Source organism: Diabrotica virgifera, chromosome 8 (genome assembly GCF_917563875.1).
Source record: "Diabrotica virgifera virgifera chromosome 8, PGI_DIABVI_V3a".
NCBI classification, from domain to species: domain Eukaryota; kingdom Metazoa; phylum Arthropoda; class Insecta; order Coleoptera; family Chrysomelidae; genus Diabrotica; species Diabrotica virgifera.
Genome location: NC_065450.1, coordinates 65,341,813 through 65,362,551, shown reverse-complemented (window position 1 = coordinate 65,362,551; position 20,739 = coordinate 65,341,813). Strand labels below are relative to the sequence as shown.

At 32.7% G+C, this 20,739-nt stretch overlaps 1 protein-coding gene across 1 annotated transcript; it reads left to right on the top strand.

Annotated features, from left to right (window-relative positions):
- The first annotated feature begins 4,002 nt into the window (after window positions 1-4,002).
- LOC114331762 (uncharacterized) lies at window positions 4,003-19,221 on the top strand. Its single transcript, XM_028281400.2, has 4 exons — window positions 4,003-4,105; window positions 9,568-9,810; window positions 16,788-17,105; window positions 18,884-19,221. The coding sequence occupies exons 2-4, from the start codon at window positions 9,750-9,752 to the stop codon at window positions 19,219-19,221; spliced, it is 717 nt and encodes a 238-aa protein (XP_028137201.2). The 5' UTR covers window positions 4,003-4,105; window positions 9,568-9,749.
- The last annotated feature ends 1,518 nt before the right edge of the window (window positions 19,222-20,739 follow it).

Here is a 20,739-nt window from a genome sequence, read left to right as displayed (position 1 = left end):
TGTTTTTTAGTCCTAAATTCATCTGATGATGTTCCTAATAAGAAACGCTGTCTGGAAAACAGTGAAACTATTGTGAGTAAGTATATTTAACTTATATTTTTTCTAGTTTTCTAGCATCTTAATTATTTCTGAAAATATGTATAGCAAAATTGTTAAAAAAGACACTTACAAAAACACTAAAAGTTTTTTAAAAACACTTTTAGTTCTTGAAGTGAAGAAAGGTGTTTAACAGCGATACAGGGGGTGTTGAGATAGTAATTTTTCAAGTTATACTTCTTTAGGCGCGATTTCATTGAGGGTGAAATTTTATTAATCTGCGCGCATGCGCACACCGACAGTATGGTATTAGTCGTTATACGGGCTCTGATTGGGTGTTGAAATGATCTGTCAATAATTGTTCAATATGGAGGTTATCGGTAAACAAATATTGTATATATTAGTTTTTATTGTTGTGGGGACAGAAATAAAATCAAATCTATAATTATAGTGACTTTTTAAATAGTTTTGAAAAGTCGCAGGTACGTAATTCTAAATGTTTCAGTTGTATTCCAATAAAAAATTATCTTCATACCTTTCTATTTGGAAAATGTAAAAAAAATAATGTAGAATTTGTCCTTCTGTCGATTGTTGACGTTACTTTTAATAAAATAATTTTCACCCCCGAGAAGGGGTGGTATCCACCCTCGGGGTAAAAGCGCAAGGTGGTACCATGTCACGTTTACTTCTTGAGGTATCCTCTAACCACTCACCAATTTTCGTAAAAATCGATGAAGGTTCACCGAAATTGAAGGTAATAGTTTATTTTTACCTTACAGTGACTGCACTATACAAAAGAAATTGCAATTGTATGATCTAAATGCGTGTATTTTGGGAGCTCATAAATTATTAAACCATATGTAGTCGCCAAAATATAAATTGAATTCATTTTAAATACAACTTTCTCTTAAGCCGGGAAGATAGGGTGGTTTTTCTTCGAAGGGGTTGTAGCTCAATAATCGAAATGGGCGTGATTTAAGAGTTTATTGTTAGAATATATATGCTATACGAATTATATCGGCGATACTATAAATTTTAATTTTTCTTAGCATGTTTCTCTTAAGTTAAATCAATTAAAGGGTTATTTGGGGGTGAAGGGGATGAGCTCAAAAATCTAAACTATATCACTTCGAGAGCTCATAAATAGCTCGTAATTCTGTCGCAAAGATCGCTTCTATATTCCTATTTTTAAGTAGTGGGGGGCTGACTCAGCCCCCCCCACTAAAATATTTAATTCCTGCTCAGTGTAACGAGCTCAAAATTTTTAATTTGCGGAATATGAGAGCTCATGAATAGCTCATAAATCAGCGCTATTTGTTTTTTAATTTTTGCAAGTGGGGGGGGGGCAGCTCAACACGGGTTAAAATATGTACATAGGATAGGGTTATTTATGTATGGAATAGCTCATCAGGCAGATGGGCTCCACAGCTTCTTGACACATTTTCTTCTTCTTCTAATGGCGCTACAACCATATTTGGGTCTTGGTCTGCTTAACAATGTTCTTCCATTCTGCTCTATCGGATACTTTTCTTCGCCACTGCTTGATGTTCATGGTTTTAAGATCCCCCTCTACGTCGTCTATCCATCTTTTACGGGGCCCTCCTCTTGTTCTATTTCCTTTGGGCTTCCATCTCTGGATTACTTTCACAGCTCGATTATCTGGCATTCTTTCTAAGTGACCAAGCCAGTTTAGTCTTTGTGACTTTACAAATCTAACAATATCTGCGCTCTGCATTAGTTCATCCAGCTCATGGTTAATTTTAATTTTCCATGTACCATCGCTGCAATGTGTTGGTCCAAATTTAAAAGAAGTTTTAAAGACGTATATAATCAATAACTGTTTCCGATTAGGTATATTTCCCAATGTATTAAAAACAGGTATAATTAAACCGCTTTTTAAAAATGGTGATCGTACTGAACTTGGCAACTACAGACCGATAAGTTTAACTTCGAATCTCAGTAAAATAATCGAAAAAATAATAAAATCTCGTTTAAATAAATTTTTCAAGAAACATAATATATTATCTGAAAATCAATATGGATTTAGAGAGGGTCGGTCTACAGAAGATGCAATAGGTAAGTTGACAAAAAATATTTATAATTCCTTAGATAATAAAAAAGCTTCTTTATGTATATTTGTGGATCTTTCTAAAGCATTTGATACTGTAAACCACAAGATATTGTTAAACAAACTAAATAATTACGGCATAAGAGGTGTGGTACTAAATTTGTTACAAAGCTACTTAAGTGATAGACAGCAACAGGTAACTGTAAATGGTAGAATGAGCGGGACCAGAACTGTGACTTACGGAGTTCCTCAGGGAACGGTTTTGGGGCCGCTTTTATTTACTGTTTACATAAACACCTTACTTGCATTACAGACCTCAGGCCAAATCATAAGTTTCGCTGATGATACAGCAATTTTTTACAGTAGTAACAACTGGGAAAATTTAAAGAGAACTGTCGAAATGGACTTTGTAAAAATAAAAAAATGGTTTCAACATAACCAGTTAACTTTAAACGTTGAAAAAACTAAATACTTGCCGTTTTCATCATACACCGCTGGGTTGCCAAGCTTCAACCAACTGAAAATTGACAACCATACAAAAATTCCAGATACAGAAAGCATTAAGTACCTTGGTATTATAATAGACAGACACCTAAAATGGGATCACCATATAAAATATGTAGTCCAAAAAATACGAGGATTACTGTCAAGATTTAAATATCTTCGCGACTTCCTGGATGTTCACCACTTGAGAACTTTATACTTTTCTCTAGTACAATCACAATTGGCCTATGGGATTATTGGTTGGGGTGGAGCCTACAATGCTCACCTTAAAAATCTAAACATTATACAAAATTGGATTATTAGAGTAATATATAGAAGGGGTATAAGGTCTTCAGTGGAGCAGTTATTTACTGACAGTCATTTCATGGATCTAAACCAGTTGTACTCTTACAAATCTTTATTGTATTTACACAACGAGAAATCATTTCTGGATTGTACCCACTATACATACCAAACCAGAAATAGAAATTTAACAACATTAGTACCAAAAAAAGAAAAAACAATCGGCCAACGTTGCATTGATTTTTTGGGACCAAAAATTTTCAATAACCTACCGTCTACCATTAAAGTAATATAAAATTATAAAAAATTTAAAAATGAGTTAAAAAAGTGGATCCATGGTAACAGACATAAATTACGTGAATTAGTGAATAGGTAGTAATGAGCTGAAATTAGATAAATAATTTTGTGTTTTATTAGCTTTAATCTGTCAATAGATTCCATATTTATATTTTAATGTTGTAAAATTGTTGAAATTTAATTGTTGTATGTTGTAAAAAGTAAAAAGTAAGGAACTGAAATGTTAGATAAGTAACTCTTTTTTTCTACTAATTTTAATTTTAATTTATCAAAAGTTTCCATATTTCTTTTTTAAAATTGTAAAATTGTGGTAAAAATATTAGAATTTGTACTTAGAACAGTGTTAAAAAACTCAAACCTCACGTACAAGTTGTAGTCCATGTGGCTCACAACTTCTGTGAGAAACTGGGTTTATTTATATATTGTTATATATCTTTTGTATTGTACAATTTTTTTTTGCTATAAATAAACTCTATATTATTATTATTAAAAAAAAAATATCTTCCTTAGTATTTTACGCTCAAATATTCTCAGTTGATTTTCATCAGTGGTCTTCTTTTTTAGATAATAATTTTTTTTGAGTACTTAAGCCGTAAGGACATACTTATTACATGTAATTTGGCTCAACTGCGCTCTAGGCGCAGTGACAAATGACATCATCAATTGATCCAGTCTCTCTAAATTTTTCAATTACTCTCTTCACAGTTGATGAAGTTCGTGAATCCTTCAATGATAGGTTTTGAGAAATTCTTTGTTCTAAATTGCCTATTACATTTTGAAATGTGATAAATGAAATAGGTACTATATGTGGATATACTGCTGAACATTAGGTACATTATGTTTTATATAGATATAAACGAAAAATAGTATATAAAAAATTTGTTGCAGATAAGAGCAGCCTTCACGTGGTTTACTATGGTAAGTTAATAGTTCTATAGATTATACTATAATCATAGTATATAGAGGTTCCACAGTAAAACCACTCCACTATCAGCGCTTTGATCTCAAGAAGTAATACCGGCAGTACGCAATTGGCAATTCACCAGTGGTAGATGAGGGTTTTCCCTGTTAAAATCCGTACGTTTCTATGAGACTAGCATTGCGAGAGTGGGGCAAAAGCGACTAAGAACATTGCGAGGTCGCCATCCAATTATTTACTTCCAATTTTCCGGAGAATGGTTCTACTGTCCCTCTTTATACTGTGCTATAATTTAAAAATTTTAGACACTAAGTTCTCAGAATTGTGACGAAGGTGAATTATGTGAAGGTGTTTTCAGGTCTGATACTTAATGTATAAATATGAGCGGTTTTGCATCCATCGCTCTCAATCATCGTAGACCTTCACGGCTTATCCTATAGTACCTATTCTTGTATAAAATTTAAAGTCCCTGTAGGCTCCGTAAGTTGTCCATCAGTTCTAATTTAAATCTTGGTATGGTAGATTTTTTAAATAATTTTTATGATATTCAATTGAACTTCTCTTTTATACAAAAGATAGATTAGGGGAGAACAAGGTAATTCCGCGCAGTGGGTAAATCTGCGCAATTAAGTAACTAGTAAACTGTTACATATTTCGAACAGATGCCACTAAGTCTAGATAATTTGTAATATTTATTTTGGTGGATATTTTGCACATACATAGCACACTCTACTCCTGTTTAATTTTTAGAACCATCTGTGGAAATTACTGTGTAATCCACAAAGTCGCTCAATATAGATTTTACTAAAATGTTATTTAATTGATTTCATTCTGTATGTTTAGGAATTATGATTCTTGGTTTTTTTATCAAATTTTTGCATGAAAATTTATAAATCGGTAGTAATTTATATTCGTGCAATTATGTGTCGGTAATTCCTGGTTCACCCCAGGCTGTGGGTGAAAAAAACGTGATTTAATTCAGGAATTTTTGAAATCTATCAAGTGTTGTAAAGGACGATGCCAGGAATAACTTCTACTAAAATGTAACCAAAAATATTGTGCGCTTTTTTTTATTGCGATTTTCATTTGTTAAATTTGCAATTTTTAATGACTTTTAATTTTGTAGCTTAGGATATTGATTATAGAGAAAAACTTTTTAATAGAAAGTTGTAGTAAATTAAAAAACCTACAATTTGAGCTATGGTAAGTTAAATTTCGTTAATTGGTTATTGCAAAACAGCCTGCGAAATGTCCAAAATGGCCGTTTTTTACAATTGCATTATTTATTGTACAAATAATTTTTTTTTTAATTTTTAAAGCTTTAAAATGAAGATCTTTCAATTCCAAACATAAAAAAAATGTAAAGCCAGATTAACGAATTTGTTGCTTAGATATTATAAATTGTTTATCCCAAGAGGTCAAATGTCGAAGGCTATAACTTTTTGAAAAAAAAGAAATCGTAGAGAGTTGGTGAAACATCCAATCTCCTTCTAAAGAGTTATATTTTCATATTCTGATGTAAATAAATGCGTAAAACATTTTTAAACCTCTCATTTTTGGGTTTGAAAATAAGGGGGCAAATTTCGTTATAAACATTTAGAGCTGAAGCGGCCCTGTACATCCTATGAGTTTTTAACTTACAGATTATTCTTGCTGAAGATGAAACGAAGATTTATAAAGAAATAAAAAAATTCTACGACCAACTGAAGCTGAGATAATTTTTGGGTTTGAAAATAAGGGGGCAAATTTCGTTATAAACATTTAGAGCTGAAGCGACCCTGTATATCCTATGAGTTTCTAACTTACAGATTATTGTTGCTGAAGATGAAACGAAGATTTATAAAAAAATTAAAATTTTCTACAACCAACTGAAGCCGAGATAATTGTTTTTTTTTCTTAAATCGTAGTGCCTTTATTTATAACAATTAAGAAATTATTTTACAGTCATTGACTAAAGAAAGACTTATATTATCTTAAAATAAAAATTATTATAAAATATAATTACATTTAATTATTAAAAATTATTTTTAAAATCGGTGCTTTTGCGAGTGGCCGAATTTTGCAAATCGCCCGGCTCGCTTCAAATCCGCGCGCTCGAAAAATTTTTACGTAACTTGTATTAAATTTTGACAGAAAACAATTTAATAATATTCCCATTATAATATACAGTCTATCTACCACTGTTTGTTTTTCTTGATAAACTTTTATATGTGAAATCCAAAAAGAATAGTCACTACAAGAAGAAAAAGTTTTATATTGTATATTATAGTAAGAAGTAACATTATTATTATTATATTTATATAACAATGAAAAAATTAAAAATATAGTTATATTGTTATATATTTCATATATGTATCATTTTTGTAATATTATTTCTTCAGAAATGAAATTTCACATATAAAAGTTTATCAAGAAAAACAAATACAGTGGTAAATAGATTGTATATTATAATGGTAATATTATTAAATTGTTTTCTGTCAAAATTTAATACAAGTTACGTAAAAATTTTCCAACGGCGCGGATTTGAAGCGAGCCGGGCGATTTGCAAAATTTGGCCGCTCGCAAAAGCACCGATTTTAAAAATAATTTTTAATAATTAAATGTAATTATGTTTTATAATAATTTTTATTTTAAGATAATATAAGTCTTTCTTTAGTCAATGACTGTAAAATAATTTCTTAATTGTTATAAATAAAGGCACTACGACTTAAGAAAAAAAAAACAATTATCTCGGCTTCAGTTGGTTGTAGAAATTTTTTATTTTTTTATAAATCTTCGTTTCATCTTCAGCAACAATAATCTGTAAGTTAAAAACTCATAGGATGTACAGGGCCGCTTCAGCTCTAAATGTTTATAACGAAATTGGCCCCCTTATTTTCAAACCCAAAAATTAGAGGTTTAAAAATGTTTTACGCATTTATTTACATCAGAATATGAAAATATAACTCTTTAGAAGGAGATTGGATGTTTCAGCAACTCTCTACGATTTTTTTTTCAACAAGTTATAGCCTTCGACATTTGACCTCTTGGGATAAACAATTTATAATATCTAAGCAACAAATTCGTTAATCTGGCTTTACAATCTTTTTATGTTTGGAATTGAAAGTTCTTCATTTTAAAGCTTTAAAAAATAAAAAAATTATTTGTACAATAAATAATGCAATTGTAAAAAACGGCCATTTTGGACCTTTCGCAGGCTGTTTTGCAATAACCAATTAACGAAATTTAACTTACCATAGCTCAAATTGTAGGTTTTTTAATTTACTACAACTTTCTATTAAAAAGTTTTTCTCTAAAATCAATATCCTAAGCTGCAAAATTAAAAATCATTAAAAATTGCAAATTTAACAAATTTGCAATGCAATAAAAAAAAAGCGCACAATATTTTTGGTTACATTTTAGTAGAAGCTATTCCTGGCATCGTCCTTTACAACACCTGATAGGTTTCAAAAATTCCTGAATTATATCCTGAAATCGACCTATTTTTCACCCACAGCCTGGGGTAGTTTCAATAATATAATGCCAGATTTGTTAAAAGGTCTGAAGTGTTTCTGGAAGACTGCAACTGCAAATAACATTTATATGTCACCATAATTTCTGAGAACTTCTACTTACAATGTTGAACATAACAACATGCATATACACTAAGCAGCAAAATTAACGCACCGCCTTAAAAATGGGACATTTTTGATGTCTCGAATTTTTTAAACCTGTTGTCCGATTTAAGTGATTTTTTTAATATGTTACAACCTTTTCTTTAAGAATATCGCTGTAATAATATTGTTGCTAAACAGGTATATTGTCATTGTATACTGGGTGTACTAATCAGACTGTTTTTTTCTCTTGGACGCTGTCAAACCATCTTTCACGAGGTCTTCCGTTCCTTTTTTTCCCCGACTGGTTTCCTGTTCAAAATCATCCTGGTCATTCTATGATTTTCCAATCTTTGCACATGTCCCGGCCATCTTATTCTATGCGCTTTTATTATAGCGGTGATTTTTGGTTCCGTATACCTACAGCTCTTCCAACTCTTTGTTTGTCCTTCTTCTCCATCCCGTTTGTGTTTTTATGCCTCCGTAAATTGATCGGAGAATTTTCCTCTCCCATCTTTCTTTATCTGCCTTTCTCAAAACCAATATAACTCAGCTCCATATACAACCGTAGCTCTAATCGCTGTCTTGTAAATTCTTTCTTTTGTTTTTCTTGAAACAGAATTAGACTTCATTAGGGATCTCAGCATTCCGTATTTCTGATTGCCTTTTGTAATTCTGGATTCTATTTCTTTATCTTCATGTCCATTTTCCTTTACTTTCACACCAAGGTAGGTAAACTCTTCCACTCTGTCAAAACTGTATATGTAATATTTCTCCCCTTGTATTTATATAAACTCTTCATTGTCTTGCTGTGTATCCCCCATTATCATGTATTTCGTTTTCCTTTTATTTATCTTCAGGCCAAATCTATTTGCTTTTTTTTCCTATTTTTTTACAATTCTTTTCAATTCTTTCTTTGATTTTGCTAATATTAATACATTAAATAGAACGTAAGTGAATGAATCAAAAAACAAAATGTAAAGAAAGCCTAAGGCTACTATTAAGTTTTTATTTTCAACATTTTATAGATCCTAGAATATTCCACAAGATGTTCCGAACTTAAAAAACACAGTATGATTGGTATACCTGGCATACAATGACAACTTACCTGTCTAGCAATAATATTATTACAGTGATATTGTTGGGTGAAGTCGAGTTCGCTCCGCTTCGTTCAGGTATATTTTAGAAGGGTACGAATTGGCTCCCGCATGAATGCGGGTAGGCTCTCATATAATCGCGGAAACATTAGACATTGTTGCCAAATCGTGTAATATTTATACTGCTTAGGAAATTTACATAGTGATATAGACTTTTTATAGGAAAATTATACTTTTAGACAAATACTTTTAGAGTTTGTTTTAGTTCAACATTGGCATATGTGGCAATTTTAACACAAATTATCGGTGTCGGCCGGTATGCGCTCGACCGTTTTGCGCTCTTACCTGAAATCGGCCGGTTTGCGCTCTACACTCTAATACCCGAAAGTTAAGTTAGGACCGAAGGGTTAGGTCTTCCTCCTTTCCCATAGATATTTCTAGGAAGGTACCTGTTTCTAACAAAAAGAGAAAATTTGAAAGAAGTGACAACGCTGGGTGATATTTTCGACATGTTTAGGTAAAATAAATTTTGTCTATGGGAGCCAATTCGGACTATACCTTTTTTAGTCCAGGTAAAATTCTTACCATTGGGAGCGAACTCGACCCCGTCCATATTGTTAAAGGCTATAACCTGTATTAAAAAATCACTCGAATCGGACAAGAGGTTTAGGAAATTCGAGACATCAAAAATGTCCCATTTTTAAGGTGGTGCGTTAATTTTGCTGCTTAGTGTACTATAGACCTAATCAGTTGAAGATTTTATCATTTTAGATCGAAAACTTGGCATATTTCGAAAATTTGTAAATATTTTAGAACAATTAGATGGTTTTAGACTAAAAGGATATAAAGAGTATTTATTTTTGTTTGGTGGAGAATATGTGCTTGGTGAAAGAGAATGGAATCATCGTTTCTGGGTATACGATTCGATCAAAGAGACATGGACAACGAAATCGATGATACCTCCCAGAAAACATTTTCAAACATGTATAGTGGGATCTAAGGTATTTATTTCAGGTTAGTGACTAGTGTAATGAAACATGGAAGACCCAAAGCTACTATTAGTGCAGTCAGTGAGGGTACTTGGCTCCGAATTCCATCCTACTGCATCAATTTACTTGATATTTTCACTGTAAGTAGGAAACAGCTCAAGAAACAAAGTCTATCCTATATCCTATGGCGCTTTTATCTTGGGGGTGGTACCCACCCTTTTCGAGGGTGGAAAATTTTTTGGTCAAAATAACCACGGAAGTGGCTAGAGGACCTAATTCTAAGCAAAAACTGTTCTATAATTCTTTTTTGAAAACTCAATACTTTTTGAGATATTCGTGGTTGAAAATTTGCCATTTTCATTGAAAAATTACACTTTTTCGGACGGGTTTTTTGCGAATACCTTAAAAATTGTGCACCTAACGAAAAAAACTATAAAACATTTTTGTAGCTTATGAAAAATCAAAGAGATTCATTTCTTCATAAATCTTCTAGTTATAATACAAAAAAGAGATATGGTAGGTGAAAAAATATTTTTTTTGTGCATAAAATTACAGAAATGGTCGATTTTAGGGGTACCTATAATGCTACGAATACCTTTTGTAGTGCTTGAAAAGACCTTTAACACGAGCACTGTTAGATGTCGATTACATTCAAAACTAAGCGAGATAGTAAAAAAAATAATGACTAATGTATTTTATTTATTTATACTGCACATTTACAGCAATGATGCCAATTATAAATGCACAGTTGGTCAATACAAGGAAGTAAGAACATACAGTAATTTATACAATACAATAAAATAAATACACTTTAAAACAATAAATAAGGGTATCACAGTTTATGTAGCATAGTACTCTGTTTCATATATACATAGGTCAAGGTCTTCACTCACGATAAAATCGTTCATTGCCATTAAGCAGTTTGCCATGGGGGAGTTTGCATATTCTGGAGTTATTTTAAATAAAGTGTGTCTACATCTAAGTCTTTGGTCTGGTACATTAAAATTTATAAATGAAAGAATCGTAGGAGAATCTATGATTTGATAAACTATATTAACTATGAAAATGATTTGGGCATTTCTACGTCTTTCGCTCAATAACACAGTGTCAAAAAGCATTCTCTGCAAGTTATAGGAAACCTTAAAAGGATAAATCCCAAATTTCCTCAGATATAAAGACCCTAAAAATTTCTTCTGAATCCTCCCTATCATTTCACCATGTGATATGGAGGAGGGACTCCATATGGTACAACAATATTTGAGTTTTGACCTCACATATGCATTAAAAAGCTTAATTGTAGTGTCACAATAAAATTCTTTACTGGATCTTAGGATAAAGCCTAACTGTCTATATAACAATCATTAGTTAGTTTGAGAATGTGCTCATTAAAGGAGAAGTTGCTAGTGAATAACACCCCTAGATCTCTGATTTTTGTTAACCTTTCAAGTTTTACTTCGTTAATAAAATAATCTGTTCTTATGATTTCTCGCTTTCTAGAAAAATAAAAATTTTAAGGAAAAATGAAGTAGTCGTCGCTGGGCCATCGAGGTGTAAACATCGTTAAAGCGCTCCGAAAAACCGGTGATTAAGAATTCTAATTATCTTATCAACAACAATAAAAAACCCATTAGCAATAAGTGAGAAAAACAAAACAATATGTTCCCTTCGGGGAATCTTATTGGGTTCAGAAATGGACAACAGAGTTTGGACATAAGTTTATCAACAACAAAACATACAGAGCGATCCAATAAATCTACAAATAACACAAGCAACCAATAACCAACTACAGTGGCAGCCAACAATGATGAACCAACCAGAAAATGCAATGAACATGAATATGACAACTATGCAACAACAGTATCATACAACTCCTATACAGACAGCAAATACAAACTATTACTCTCAACCAGTTCAGCAGCAAATGCCGAATAGTAAGTAAAAATAGTGCAAATAGTTGCAAATAGAGTGCAGAGAAACTCACTATATGACATCAACCATCGAAGATGAAGAAGAAAATCAGACAAACAGTAAAAACGCTTGGCAAGTCATGGGAAGCAATAAAAGGAAGAAAATACATAACAACAAACCAAATCCAAGCGAAATTGAAACAGGTAACCGATTCCAACCGCTGTCGAAAGAAACAGAAGAAAATACTGGAAACGCAGAAACCAACAAAATACCAAAACCTCCACCAATATTTGTACACGGGGTACAGGATTTCAACGAGATGACAAAGCAATTAGAGGAAATAGCGAAAAAAGAAGAATACCAGACAAAAAGTTTAATAAACAACGTTGTCAAAATAAATTGTGAAACACCAGAAATATACCGAAAATTGGTTAAGGAGTTCAAGGAAAAAATATATACCATCACACGTACCAACTAAAAGAAGAACGAGCCTACAGAATCGTGATCAGATACTTACATCACTCAACCAATACTGATGACATAAAAAGTGAGCTATCTCAGTTAAGGCACAAAGTGAGAAACATAGTTAATGTAAAACAACAAAAAACCAAAGAACCACTTAATCTCTTCTTTGTAGATTTAGAACCCGCGCAAAACAATAAAGATGTCTATAATATAACAGGCCTACAGAACAGAGTAGTACTCATAGAACCTCCACGAACTCAAAAAAAAAACAGTATAATACAGTGCATGAGATGCCAACAATATGGACATTCCAAATCATATTGTAATAAACCATTCGTCTGTGTAAAATGTGGAGGCTCACACAATACCACCACGTGCAAAAAGTAAAAGGAGACGCCAGCCATATGTGCGTTATGCAATGGAGGCCACCCAGCCAATTATAAGGGATGTGATCACAATAAGAAACTTACCAAAGGAAGCAACAAAAACAATGGAGAGCCATCAGCAATCTACACAAATGATATATACACAAGAAACACACAAGAACTATCCAATCCACTGCCCCAGGGCTTGAGCTACGCTGAAGTAACTAAACACAACCAAACAGAAGACACAACCACTGTGTTAAACAAGTTTTTGGAAGAATTCAAGAATCTATTCAACCAACTAATCCAACAAAATAGCATGGTCCTCAACATGCTTACCATGTTTATGAACAAAATGAAATAAATGGCTAAGTTTCTTCGAATAGCCCAATGGAATGCCAACGACCTTTCAAGCCATACAGAAGAAGTGAAAATATTTCTAGACATAAATAAAATTGACATATTTTTAATTAGTGAAACGCACTTTACGAACAGAACTTATTTTAACATACCTAAATATAAACTATAACATACTGAGCATCCTGACGGCACAGCCCACGGAGGTACAGCAATACTCATCAAAGAAAATATTAAACATCATGAACTACTGAAGTACAAAGAAGAACACATCCAAGCAACGACAGTAAGCGTTGAAGCACTTCCATATAATGTCAACGTAACAGCTGTATACTGCCCTCCTCGCCATAATCTAAAACGAGAACACTATGAAGAATTTTTCCAAACCCTAGGACCAAAATTCATTGCTGGGGGAGATTACAACAGCAAGCATACCTTGTGGGGGTCACGACTTATAACAACAAAAGGCAGAGAACTGGCACATGTTATACAAAATAAGAATTACTCATTTATCTCAACGGGAACACCAACATACTGGCCGACCGATCCCAACAAAAAACCAGATTTATTAGACTTCTTCATAACAAACGGTATTGGTATAACTTATACAGATATAACACCAAGCTATGACCTAACTACTGACCATAGCCCAATAATAGCAACGGTAAGTACAACAGTTATCACTAAAAAAACCAAAACTCCACCTGCACAACAATAAAACAAACTGGGACACTTACCGACAAATAATTCACGATACTATCGAAATAACAACGAGGCTGAAAAAACCGGAAGAAATAGAAGAGGACTATAACAAATTTATAAACATACTACAGTATGCAGCTAAATCAGCTACCCCACAAAGTAGTCCCAAAAGAAACATAAGTAATATACCTTTAGAAATAAAAAAACTGGTAGCTGAAAAAAGAAAGGCCAGATCTGCATGGCAACGAACACACACTCCAGACAGCAGGACAAGATACAATAGCATCAGCAACAAATTAAAATCAAAGCTACAAGAAGTCAAAAATGAGTCATTTACGAATTACATCACCAATCTATCAAGACAAGACAACTCTATATGGAAGCCCATAAAAAGTAAGAGAAAGCCAATAACAGCATTACCTCCAATACGTAAAAATTCAACACCACCAGGACCATGGGCAAATGTGATAAAGAAAAGGCTGACCTATTTGCCAAGTATTTAGCAGAAGTTTTTACTCCACTAAATGACGACCAAGTACCAGAAGCGAACCAAATATTAGAAGAACCACTACAGATACAGGACCGAATAAAACTATTTACTCCAAAAGAAATTAGAGACGTAATTGCCACCCTAAACCCAAAGAAGGCACCAGGCGAAGATCTGATAACCGCAAAAATGTTAAAAGAAATACCCAAAAAGGGCATAGTTAAACTACTGCACATATTCAATGCAATACTTAGATGTGACTACTGGCCCAAAGCACTCAAAATTGGACAAATAATTATGATACCAAAGCCTGGCAAAAACCCTCTAGATGTCTCATCATATAGGCCTATCAGCTTATTACCAACAATCTCCAAGTTGCTTGAAAGACTTATCCTAAACCAAATAAATACAGAAATTAATCCACAAAATTGGATCCCAGATCATCAGTTCGGATTTCGACAAAGCCATTCAACGATACAACAATGCCATCGCATAGTCAACGCCATCAACCAGTCACTTGAAAATCAGCAGTACTGCACAGCAGCCTTTATAGACATCAGTCAGGCTTTTGACAAAGTCTGGCATCCAGGCTTGTTATGCAAAATAAAAAGAATTCTCCCAGCAAGTTACTACAACCTACTGAAAGCCTACCTACACGAACGGCAGTTTAAAGTAAAAGTTAATGAAGAAGTCTCGGAATACAAGCCTATTCACTCTGGCGTACCACAAGGGAGCATACTAGGGCCATTATTGTACATACTATATACATATGACTTGCCTACAAATGATAAAACAACCATCGGGACATTTGCAGACGACACTGCTATTTTTGCCAAGCATGACGATCCTATTGCAGCAACACAAAATCTCTAAGAGCATCTAAACTCACTTGAAATATGGCTGAAGAAGTGGAAGTTTAAGGTAAACGAAACAAAATCATCCCATATAACATTCACTCTCCGGACTGGAACCTGCCCACCAGTAACCATCAATCAAATAAAAATACCACAAAGTAATCAAGTCAAATATCTAGGGCTACACTTTGACAATAAACTCAACTGGAAACACCATAAAACAAAGAAAAGAATGCAACTTGACCTAAAAACCAAAGAACTTTACTGGCTCATTGGAAGAAAATCCCACTTTTCAATAGAAAACAAATTGCTAATATATAAAGCAGTGATAAAGCCAATCTGGACTTATGGCATTGAACTGTGGGGCTGTGCTAGCAAATCCAATACTGTGATTATCCAGAGAGCGCAATCCAAGATACTTCGAGTAATAGTTAATGCACCATGGTATGTATCAAACCAAACTCTACACACAGATCTAAAAATTCCATATGTAACCGAAGTCATCCGAGAAAACAACAGAAAACACCACAACAAACTAGAAGACCATCCTAATCCACTACTTCATCCACTACTGCAACCTGTCCACAATAGAAGACTCAGAAGAAGCTGGCCCTCCGACCTAAGAGGTAACTGAGGAAACATCGCTGGATGTTTACCTCTCCACGTCACCACATTTACAATAATTTAATTTAATGTAAGACCAACAAATTGAGTTATAGATGTTTGTTTTATATCTGATTGTCAATAAAGGGAGATAATAAAAAAAAAAGGAAAAATGAGAAGTTTATTTAACCCTTCATTCACTAGAATTTAAATGCATAGTTTTCCTTCTACAATACCTTTTATTATGTGTTATTATTATGTTCAAAAAGTTAGACGGGTCCAAAATGAATGGTTTTTGGAAAAAATATAAGACCCAATCTGCCTTTTTCTTCATGTCACTAGAAAATGATAAGAAAAAAAGATACAGTACAAAATTTTTGTTTTGTCCTCCATTACTGTATCTCTTTATCATATTCAAGTTACATGGAGAAGCAGGAAGATCTTAAAGAAAATTTAAAAATGCGCTCTATAATTTGAAATTATTTTTTTCAAAAATCATGCATTTTAGACCCGTCTAATTTATTGAACATAGAAATAACACTATAATAAAAGGTATTGTAGAAGTAAAACGATGTATATAAATCTGGTGGATGAGGGGTTTAGATATACTTCGCATTATATCTTAAAATAAATTAAACATCAATTTTTTTGCACCATATCTCGCTTAGTTTGAATGTAATCGACATTTAACAGTGTTCGTTTTAAAGTTCTTTTCAAGCACTAAAAAAGTTATTTGTAGCATTGTACCCTTAAAATCGACCATTTCTCTGTTATTTTAAGTAGAACACACCGATTTGAGCATGCACTAAAAAATCTCTTTTCACCTACCATATCTCTTTTTGTATTATAACTGGAAGATTTATGAAGAAACGAATCTCTTTAATTTTTCATAAACTACAAAACTGTTTTATATATGTAGTTTTTTTCGCTAGATGCATAATTTGTAAAGTATTCGCAGAATACCTTATAGTCTTCAGAAAAAATTATACAACAGTTTTTGCTTAGAATTATGTTTTCTAGCCACTTCCGTGGTTATTTTGACAAACAATTTTTCACCCCCGAGAAGGGGTGGGAACCACCCCCTAGATAAAATCACACATCGGCATAGGGTAGACTTTGAATTAGGAGATAAGTAGAGGCTATTCCCAAAATTGCATTACAATCCATGGAGTCGGATAGAATTCGGAGGTAAAATATATATAATATCCTGTTTTTGCTCTCATTGACCGGGTATATTTTGCCAACATTTTTTAATTTGTAGATGGTATGAGTGAATTTTGTGCAGTATGGGATCCGACCATGTTTTGGTATGACTACAAAACGAACGAATGGAGCAAAAAATGCCGCTTTCCAATACCATTTATTGATCTTGATAGATGGCATAGGTGCTGCAATTATTTAGATACATTTTTAATCTTTAGTGTAAGAAAGAAATGTGCGTTTTTTTTCGAAGAGAATATTGGCTGGACGATGTTGCCCTTGGTATTCCCGCCCACTCTTGATCACGATATAAAAAATATGCTGACTGTGTGCAGAAGGTTGTCGCTTTTTTCATATAAGGATCGACTGTATTTAAAAGGTAAAGCATAATAAAGCAGTTTAGTATAATGTTTTGGCTATATAGTACATTCTTTCACGGTTTTTGCTCTAAATTTTAAACAACCGCTTGGATTGACATGAAATTTGGCATACGCATAGCTTACATGTCAAAGAAAAAAAGTAATATTGTGCCGATGTGTGCTTTTGCCCTGGGGTGACTTTCACCCCCTGTTGGAAATGGGTAAACTGACTAATTTTAAGTAACTTTTGATCTATAGAGCTTTTTGGCCAAGTCAACACTTTTCCAGTTATTTGCTAGTGAATATGTTCATTTTTCAACAAAATAACTACATTTTTAGACAGTTTTTCGCAAATAACTCAAAAAGTAATTATTTTGTCGAAAAACGTTCTTAACAAAAATATAGCCTGTAAAAAAGTAAAAAAAAATGGTGTACGCGTTAAGTCACTGGACCTTGTAGAACCAGAGATATAGCCAATGAAAAATAAATTCATATTCCCCAAATTTCAAATATAATATTTCGACGTGAAATATCCAAAAAATTAAGAACTTTTTGTAGAAAACTCATTATAACTTTCTTAAAGTGTTTAAAAAAGCTTTATTTCTGTTTTTATAAAAAGTTTCTAGCATTAAATTTAAACAAGTTACGCTCAAAAATATAGTTGGTCCCTTTTGTTTGGCAAAAAAAAATCGGGATGCCACCCTCTAATTAGCAATTTAAATGAAATTAATCGTTACCGCTCCACAAATTATTTTACTTATGTTGTGTTTATATGATCTCTAAGTTTCATCGATTCAAAGTGCTTATTTAAAAAAAAATTGGTTTTAAAGTAAAATTACTAGTGTGACAGTTTTCAGTTCCTCAAGTTAGAATTTGTCAACATTGCTGAACTTATGCATGTTAGTTTTATTTTGACAGCAGTGGCCTAAGGCTACTAGCCTTTGAAATGTTTAATAAGTAGAACAATATATTTATTGGCTTTTTTGCATCACATTATAATTCGCCAGTCTTTACACCTAAGTTAAGTTTTTAAATTTTGTGATGTTCTTTTACCTTATGCCTATCACGCCTGCATCGATTTATATCTTAAAAATGTGCTTAAGAAAAATTAGGTTAAAAAAACGGTCTGATTGCAATGTTGCCTGAGATGGCATAGTAAGTAGGTGGATTAGATGGCATAGGTATGCCATCTCACCCTTATGCGTTTTTACACTGCATTAATTTTAATATATGATTGGAGTTTATCGTTACAGTTATGGGTAAGTTTTAAGAGGAATTCGAACCGACAAAATCGATTCCATCGAAGTTGAGACAAATGACGAGAAAGATGCTGCTTCCATTTTTTGTAATGGCCTCTTTTCATTATCTCGTTCTCGAGAAACTTGACTAAGATGCCAAATTTGTGGCAAGTGAACGGTGGTCATATTCCGAATGCGTCGGTGTACCCAAGACTGTAAAAAATTTATTTGTGACTTATGTCGAGATTAGTGCCTTTATTTCTAGGGTATGCCAGCTTACCCACATGTATGTGGGTGAGATGGCACATGTAATGCTTTACAATTGATTTTTTCAGAAAAAAACTATAATATGCACATTGTTAAAAAATAATGTTATATTTATGTAAATGGTCCTAGCACTGACTTTGATTTTAATTACATGTTTAACTCTATCGATTACAAAACATTTAAAAAAAGTATGCCGTCTCAGGCATATCTCTCCTATTTGTTTTGTTGTGTATTGTAAAAAGGCTTTTTTTCTTTTCTTCACATTTTATCTTCACTTCACTTTTTTGTTTTAGGTAACGGAATATTAGAAATGAAGATGATTCGAGATCGATTAGAAGTTATTTCCTTGAAAAGCATTTCCACTGTTAAATACGACACATTAGAAACGACTGTCTGTGACAATACAGTATATACGTTGTACAAAGAACGTACTATAAACGGCAATTATATGTACACGTTTGAAAAATTCAACTTAGATACCCACGAAATGGAAATCATTTTCGACAAACTAAAAGAAGATACGCTACAAGTAGAAGGTGAAATTTTTAACTTGGATCAGTCGCTAAACATATTCTCATTCTCTCACCACAGTTTATTTGACGAAAACGAATTAGTGAATAAAAATTTATGATATTTTAATAAAAATTATTTAAGATTCATGTCGTTTTTCATTCTACGCAATACCTCCTGCTCAAATGTGGGGAATATTAACCAAAATTCCAGTAATCAACTTAAACATAACTTATAACTTTCAAGAAGAGGACGGGAGGAGCCTACCTTTGAAATTCATCCAAATGTATATTATATACCTATTCCAGTTACTCACGGTTTTTGCTCCGAATTTTAGAGAACACATGAAACTTATTGATATGAAATTTAGCAGACACATAGCTAACATGTCAAAGAAAAAAGTGATATTGTGCCGGTGTGTGCTGGGGGTGAAAAAATATACGTTCAAAATAAGTCTGGCAATGGATAAACTGACCAATTCTTAAGGTGCGTTCACTACGGAGACCAAAGGATGGTATCCTAGCCTAGAGCATGGTATCGTACTCTTCATATTCGTGAATTCTCGTATTTAAAATAATGCATGTACTTTACATAGCGATCGATAATATAGTTTCGATCGCCAGGTAAAATAAATATATTATTTTAAATGCGAGATTTCACGAATATGAAGATTACGATACCATGCTTTAGGCTAGGATACCATCCTCCGTAGTGTACTCACCCTTAGAAACTTTTGATCTAGAAAGTTTTTTTTACTAAGTCAATACTTTTCGAGTTATTTCCGAGTGAACATGGTCATTTTTCAACAAAAAGCATGTGTGTACTTTGTACGCATGTAAGAAGTTATTCTTCTATTATGTGATTTCAACGAAATTGATATATAATATTTGTTGATATACATATTACTTTAAACAGTTCATTTATATTTTATTTCAATATTAAACTAATTTTAATACTTACTACTTTCCAAAAATTGTTATTAAAACAGTACTAAAAATTAAAAAAATAAAAGAATAAAACACACACAAACACGTTGAAAAATGCCACAAGAAATGATTTCTGAACAATAATTGTTGGCAAAAATTTTAACTAAATACGCATTTTTTGAAAAAAAAAAATTATAGGTATAACAAATATACTTACAATCATAAAATGTATAAAAAAATAAAAACTCGCATTGGGATTCGAACCCGCGCATTTTAGCGTGCTTAGATTTGTAATCGCAGCCTCTACTCATTTACCCATCTATATATATCTGTCAAGTGGGAAGATAGGCGAACTGAACGTTTTACTGTTTGACAGTTCTGAAATTAATTAAATTGGTTTGATTTTTGCGGAATTAAAATATTAAAATACGACAAAACATAGAGTAAGAAAACAATATATTAGATGAAGATTGGTAGAAATTTTGTTGGTAATCAAATTATGTAAATCAAAGCATTACCTACTTATAATAGGTAGGTAGGTAATACCTATTTTCCATTTTCCAAGTAGGTAAGTACCTATGTAATTTTTTATTACAATACTGAAACATTTACGATTATTACGTACCTGTTGCGTTTAAAAACTATTTAAAAATTCACTACAATTATAAACTTGCTTTTGTCTGTGTCCTCACAACAATAAAAACTAATATACA